The sequence below is a fragment of the Cimex lectularius genome, unplaced genomic scaffold, assembly GCF_000648675.2.
Source record: "Cimex lectularius strain Harlan isolate CLEC.00 unplaced genomic scaffold, Clec_2.1 scaffold63, whole genome shotgun sequence".
Classification (NCBI taxonomy): domain Eukaryota; kingdom Metazoa; phylum Arthropoda; class Insecta; order Hemiptera; family Cimicidae; genus Cimex; species Cimex lectularius.
In genome coordinates, this window is record NW_019392694.1 from 2,084,400 (window position 1) to 2,091,714 (window position 7,315).

Consider the following 7,315-nt stretch of genomic DNA (forward strand, 5'->3'; position numbering starts at 1 on the left):
GGGCACATTCAATTCCACAACCACATTTCTCAGCAAGATTTTCTTTCAACATATTTTTTCAAAGTTACTTGAGATAATGGATAGAAGTTGCGTATTAAATGTTTTTTCAGACCTATTATTGTGTACGTTTCATTTCTGACAGAAAAGTGCTTCGAATCAAATTACATTGACATATTAATATTTGAAAAAAATCCATTTTTTATGTAAATTCAGGAATTAAAAAATTTATTAGTTAAAAAACCCATATGTTACACAAATTGTAAACTAGGTGGTTTAACATTATCTTCTTTTTAAAGGTTTATTATATAAAAACGTATGATATTTTAATGAAATTCTTTAAAAAAAAATCATTTCGCGTGTAAAATAATTGATGTGTATGAAGTTTTGTGCTGAACCTTTATTACTAATTTTCATATTATCATTCGACTAACAACGAAATCACCTTTTTTCAAAGAAAATACTTCTCGACATGAATGGACGTAACAGTATCAAAAACCGGTTGGTAATAATCGAATACTTAGAGTGTTTCGCTGTGGTAAATTGCCAGATGATGATGTTCGATTGTTTGGTTACAAACGAACTTAATATTTCAAGCTATGCAACCGTTTTGGTAAACTGCATTGGACACATTCTTCAAGCCGCGTTGAATCCTCTAGTCGGTGCCTTAGCGGATTCTCTGACCGGAAATTTGTTTTGGATAGTAGTAGGTATTTCTTTATCGATCTCTTCAAACATATTCGGTATTTTAATCAACTTTAAAGCCATACCAATTTATAACAGACAGATATTGTTTTATTTGGCCTTGTTCTTGTTGATTAGCGCCAAGATGACAGTAGGGACAAGGAACGCCCTCCTCTTCAATTATATCATCACTGATACCCGTTCGAATATTGATCAGTTCATATTCATGATAACTATGGCTAGAAATGTCACAAAAGCTGTTGCGTCAATAATTTACTGTGTTAACTTTTACTACCGATCCGGACCTGTGATATTCTGCTGTTTAGGTTTGTTGGCATCCGTAATAGGATTAATTATATTACTTTATTCAAGAAATAAAATTCACATTGAACCAGTGGAAAAAGGAATTTTTTTGAAATGCATCAAGTGGGTATTTCAGCGGAAAAAAATAAATGATGCCGACCAGATATTCATAATCGCCAGTAAGGGAAAACTGGTAATGAACATACTTCTTTCTTCGATCGGGTTTTACACATCCTACCACTTTTTATTCCAGGTTTTAACTCATGAATTTTCTTTGTTAACAACAAATTCGCAACTCACTAAACGTGTATTGGTATTTGTATTTTACACATCAAACACGATCTTATTAATCTTTGTTAACCACTTCTTTTTAAACGTATATAGAAAATGGAAAGTGGATGATGTCGATCTACGTTTGCAAGGAATCGCGTACAATTTTATGTGCATCGCGATGATTTTACTTTATTTGACTTTGTACAGATTGCGTTACGCGTCTACCGCCATGATAGGCGAAGCGCAGATAAGACTGTACAACGGTGCCAATGAAACTATCCGAATAAAAAGCTCTGTGTCCGACATCCAAATAAATCCGGGAAAACTACGGGAAATAATGCACCTTCCTTGCACGAGAGAATGCAATGTTCCAATTCAAATTGAGTTTCTACATACGAAGAGAATAATGGATACCGAAATAAAAGGAGAAGAGGTTCGAAGTTATACTTACATAATCAAAGACAACACCATGGTGAAGATAGAAAGAAGTGACCCGGTTGAATCTCCGAAAGGCACGTCCACGTTCTTCGTGTTCGCTAATGTTGACATCCTCCAGGGTCTCTTAATATTCGACGACGAATACCCAGTAAGTCTCGTTAAAAATTTAACGGATTACGTAACCATTACTATTCCTTCCAATTTAACATTCAACGGATTCAAATACAAATGGCAAGACGAAATTTACAACCATAGCACTTTTACGTTGACATCAGGAACGGTATACTCAATTTTCATACACGTCGTCGGAAGTGTCACTACTTACGAGACAAACATTATCAAATTAAATCTTACTAGAAGAATTAATCTGTTTTTGTTAATATTTCCAATTTGTTTCGGCGTTTTCGCGTTCAACGTCGGCCAGCTGAGCCTAATCCGATTCGTTATTCTTGAAGCTCCGCAGCAAATATCTTCATTCATAAGCAGTATTTTGGCCTTCTCGATGGGCGTCGGAATCATGACCTGGGGATTAGCCTATTCGCTCTATCCTATTTCGGAAACCTCAATGGCTGCTTTCGCTTTCAGTCACATTGCATTCCAATTTTGGTATTCCAAAGTTCATTCATCATATGTTCTTTTCGTGAGGAAACAGAACAAAAAACGATCAACCTAGCTGCAAAATACAAATGGAACATTTCATGACTTGATCGTGAAGTAAAACAGCATGGAAAATTTTATAATAAATTGTTCTGACAATTTTTTTATTACTTATATTACTACACTTAAAAAACATCGTTAACCGTTTTACATATTAAAGATCAAATCTTTGAAAATCATTTTGTTCTAATCAGGGCACCACAAATTTAGGATATCCTAATTCTACCATAGTTGTCGGTTTTTTGTGACCTCACCTCCTAACGCTCTTGCCGTTCGTTTCCTACAGACAAACCTTACTATCCTTGAGAGAGTATTGACAGAAATAATAAATGATGGAGTGAGTATGGTGTTCAATCCTTTTTAAAAAGATAGTTCCTACTCACAGTAAGTTGTTTAGCAACGATCCGGATTTCGAGTCCTTTAGCCCATCATCAGCTTGAACCAACTTTAAACGAATCAACAATAGGACTCAGCCAACCCACCACAAATGAATCATTAGGTTTCCGTTGTTTGGCATACATTGGTGAATTATCGGAAAAAGTTAGTTAAATTTTTAAACAAGAAGGTTTTAGAATAGCTTTTTGAAGTAAGGGTTTACTTAAAAACATCCTCTCCAAACCTAAACACAAGGTAGACAACTTGGCAAACGAGGGATTTATCAACTCAATTGTAATGATTGTGATATTAAATATATAGGACAAAGCGGTAGAGAAATAAAAACGAGAGTAAAAGAACACACAACACTTGCCTAAATCGAGCCAATTTTTGGAATTTAAGGACCATCTAATACCATAATAAAATATAAAATAAATGTATTCTTATTTGATTTAAAAAACATAAAACAAGACCAGATAAAATTAAAATTAACCTTTTTCTATTGATTTGAATTGAATTTTCTATTGATCTATATATAAATTTAAATTAAACAACTTCTTGAATTACGATCATTTGACCAGATCGTGGTATTCGATTGACCAGATTGAAACAAAATGAAAAATTATTAAAGTTTAATGAAAAGAAATGAATGAAAATTGACTTTAATAATATTATTCATGTAGACGTGCACGTTAACTATGAATTAAATTAACTTAACGAATAAACTTGCATGCAATAAAATAATAATAATAAAATAAACTTAAGGATGAAGTGAAATGGCGAAGCAAGTATGAAAATTGAAGATATGAAGTCGCAAATGATGAAGAAGCCACATATGATGAAGAAGCACGGATGATGAAAAATTCACAGATGATGAAGAAAACCAGACGAAACTACGACGAAGAAGAAAAAAAGATGAGATGAAGATCAAAAGAAAATACAGCCTGGTGACGTTACGGTATAAACAGTAGATTCCCCGATCTTTTCGGCGGTGGTCCCTGATGATATAGGGATCGACGATGGGACGTGACGAAATCGATATAGCAATCGATAGGCCGATGTACGAGAAATAGATGTTCTATATTACAAAGTTGCTCAAAGACTGCTTCTCGACGTCTAATTCTGGATCAAGGGTCCGCGATAACGGCTAATCCATTTTTGTTTTGTCCACTTAATCCGTTATGGATCGCGTAATCAACAATTATTTGAACAAATTAAAGATTTATCCCCGATACATGTATAAAATAATAATAAACTTACTTCATGCAAACATAAATCAAACATTAAAATATATAATTAAGAGAGAGAGAAAAAAACGGGGGAGGAGACTTCGTAATTTACGATAAAATATAAAAGAAAAAATGCGCCTTAAGATTCAGCGTTCTAAAAAATGAGACCTAGCGCAGGTCTGTGACCTAATAGGCTGAGAAAATATGCATTCACAAAGTTGGCGATTTTTTCGTGCACAAACCAGGTGTCAATTTTTTTGTTTTGAACAGTGCAGTTAGTAAGTGATGCATTGCTGTCAGCATTGATTACCGATGGATAAAACTACTTGTAAATTTGTTTGAGTAATAAGTGGGTTGCATTCCTATTTTTTGAAAAAAAAAGGTTCAAAGTAAAATATATCATTGTTAAATGAATCAAGTCTATTGTTTAAATCAAAGAATGTAGATGAAAGTAATTACTATTCTAACACATACATATTTAGCATTTTAGTTATCTGAATTAATTGTTATCTTTATCTAAGGTCTTGGTTGAGATGGAAACATATGTTGGCAAGATAAGACGAAGGTCGTGGTTCGAAACTCGCTCGTGACACCAACATTTTTTAATAAGTAATTTTTATTGCAGAATTGCAGAAAAAAACTATAAAAATATTCGTCGTGCAGATTACAACTATTAGATTTTTATCTCTCGCTTGTTTTTAACAACTATTGTAGTTTTTGAGTGTGCATCATTGGAGGTAAAGCAAGTCTGCAGCGAGACATGAAACAATTACCATCATAAAATTGTTGCGAGTGATAATGACAGAGATTGTTTACTACTGTTTTTTAAGCGTATTTAGAAAATGGAAAGTTGATGGCATTTATCTTCGTTTACAAAGAATTTCTTATAATTTTAGTTAAGCATTAATCAACACAATTTAAAAAAGGCTGTTTAAAATAATATTGTGCCTTCATTATTATTATTATTCTTTAGCACGTTTGGATATCGCCACAAAGAGCGATGGTTTATCACTAAGAGACCGTAGCCCCCATCAAAAAAAGATGAGGAAAAACGCCTATATGTTTACGTGTGAATTTCATTATTGTATACACGACAAAAATAATTTTTTAACTTTCAAGCACATTAAACATAAGATTAAATTTGAGTACAACTTTAGAATATCAAGCAATAATAAGCTATTATTGTATTTTATGCTAAAAATTTCTCATCATAAAAAACATGTTTTCACAGCTTTAAATGTGGAAAATAATAATTAAAAACATCAGTTCGCAGAAAATTTAATGTTGTATTGAACATATGATATTTGGATTGTTATAAAGTGACATTTTGCATTAGGTTTTTTAAGATGATATTGTTTGTTTAAAATTATTTAAAAATGGAAGAAAATATACTCACATTACCCAAATCGAAAGAATCTACGGAACATGCTCAATCGAGTCATCTTCGAGAAAACACAGATTCTCCTACCACACATAGTGAACAAGACGTTACACTGACAAGTAATGAAATAATGTTATTTATATTAGATGGCTGTCTCAATGCTTCGTCAACAAGTTGCGCTTTTATGATAGTAGACACCAAGGTTCTAGAAAGTATTGGCACTAATTCTCATTGGTATATTATTTTAATCATTGGGTAAAGTATTAGCAGGGTTTGCCAATCCGTTGGTGGGCTCTATTGCTGATTCGGTGACAGGAAAATTTTTTGTAATACTAGGCAGTTCCATCTGCATAACCATTGGTAATGTAGTGTCTATTTTAAGTAATAGTGAAAATATTTCGGCATTTTAAGCATTACTTTGAGGCGGTTTGCTTTATTCACGTTGTTGTTGTTCAGGTCTACGTTTGGAACAAAGGAAGCCCTGATCTATTCTCAATTTCTCACTATAGAAGCAAAGCATAAATTAGGTTATTGTATATTTATCACCTTTTTTCGGCATATTTCATTAAAACGTGTGTAACTAATGGATTTTTTATCAGCATTTATTTCAAGCCGTTTAAATATATTTGCAGCTTTTTTGGTGTTTTATGTGGATGTGTTGCGATCCTGATGCTAATAAATCTAAAAAAAAAGCTTCAACCTGAAGAAATCGAAAAAGGTATCATTCCTAAGTGCATCAAATCTCTTTTTAAATCGAAAAAAGCCGATAAAAATCTCTACCATGTCAGACTAACAGAAAAAATATTGAAAATATTCGTCTTACTTGTTACCACTATTGGATTTTTCATGTCTGCCTATTCGATAGATGTTGTGATAATCCCTGAATGTTCGTTATTTGAAGAAGAGAAACGTATCCAGCGAGACTTGGAACAATTTCTGTTACATTTATGCTATTAACCTTTATGTTGGCGTTTGTTTACCACTTCTTTTTAAACGTGTTTAGAAAATGTAAAATCGATGGAATTGACTTCGTCTACAGGGAATCGCATATAATTTTATGGGTATCTCGATGATCCTTATCTGTTTGGCCGTGAGCAGCCTGCGTTACATGTCAACCACCATGAAAGGCGAAGCCCAACTCAGACTGTACAACGGTGCGAATGAAACAGTTATGTTAAAAAGTACAATATGCGACAAGTGCCTATTAAATCCGGGAGAACTTCGAGAGATTTTACACATTCCTTGTACGGTAGAATGCAATTTTCAAATTCAAATCGAATTCTTAGAGACAAGGAGAATAATAACCGCGCAATTACAAGGTAGAGAGGTGCAAAGTTTTACGTACATTATAAGAGAAAACGCCCTGGTGAAGATAGAAAAAAGCGATCCGATTGAATCTTCCAATGGCACGTCAACGTTTTTCACGTTTACTAACGTAGACGTCCTGCAAGGTCTTTTAATATTTGACGACGAATATCCAATCAGCCTCGTTAAAAATTTGACCGATCATGTAATCATTACTATTCCTGCTACTTTAACATTCAAAGGATTCAAATATAAATGGAAGGATGAAGTTTACAACCATAGCACGTTTAAACTGGCATCAGGAAGAGTATATGCCCTTTACTTACACGTCATCGGTAACACCACTACTTACGATACAAACATAGTCAAGCTGAATATTGGTCATAGATTAAACCCGTTTTTGTTGTTTTTGCCAAGGCTCGTCAGCCAGTTTGCTTATATTATTGCTCGGTTTAGCCTTGCTAGATTCATAATGATGGAATCGCCTAAGCAAACGTCCTCATTCTTAATGAGCGTTTTGCAGATGTGTATATACGTAGGATATATTTCCTGGGGTTTACAGTACTCCCTGAGTTCTGTATGGATAGTCGCACTTGTAGTTTTCACATGTGTACACATTTTGTTTCAATTTTGCTATTCTAGGAGTTATACTAATTATATTCTTTGGTCAAGA

The 7,315-nt window shown here is 33.6% G+C and overlaps 1 protein-coding gene across 2 annotated transcripts; it reads left to right on the top strand.

The window, feature by feature from the left end:
• Nucleotides 1-279: 279 nt before the first annotated feature.
• Nucleotides 280-3,950, top strand: LOC112126613. Of its 2 annotated transcripts, none has more exons than XM_024225983.1 (2): nt 280-1,843; nt 3,493-3,950. In XM_024225983.1, the coding sequence occupies exons 1-2, from the start codon at nt 470-472 to the stop codon at nt 3,526-3,528; spliced, it is 1,410 nt and encodes a 469-aa protein (XP_024081751.1). In that variant the 5' UTR covers nt 280-469; the 3' UTR covers nt 3,529-3,950. The 2 variants fall into 2 exon arrangements, 1 of the variants encoding a protein (XP_024081751.1); XR_002910099.1 differs by lacking the exon at nt 280-1,843 and adding an exon at nt 2,435-2,689.
• Nucleotides 3,951-7,315: the final 3,365 nt, after the last annotated feature.

Coding starts and splice junctions, on each gene's coding strand:
- LOC112126613 (XM_024225983.1), top strand. CDS start 470: ATGAATGGACGTAACAGTATCAAAAACCGGTTGGTAATAATCGAATAC. Junction 1,844..3,492: donor TATTCGACGACGAATACCCA/GTAAGTCTCGTT, acceptor AATAAACTTAAG/GATGAAGTGAAATGGCGAAG.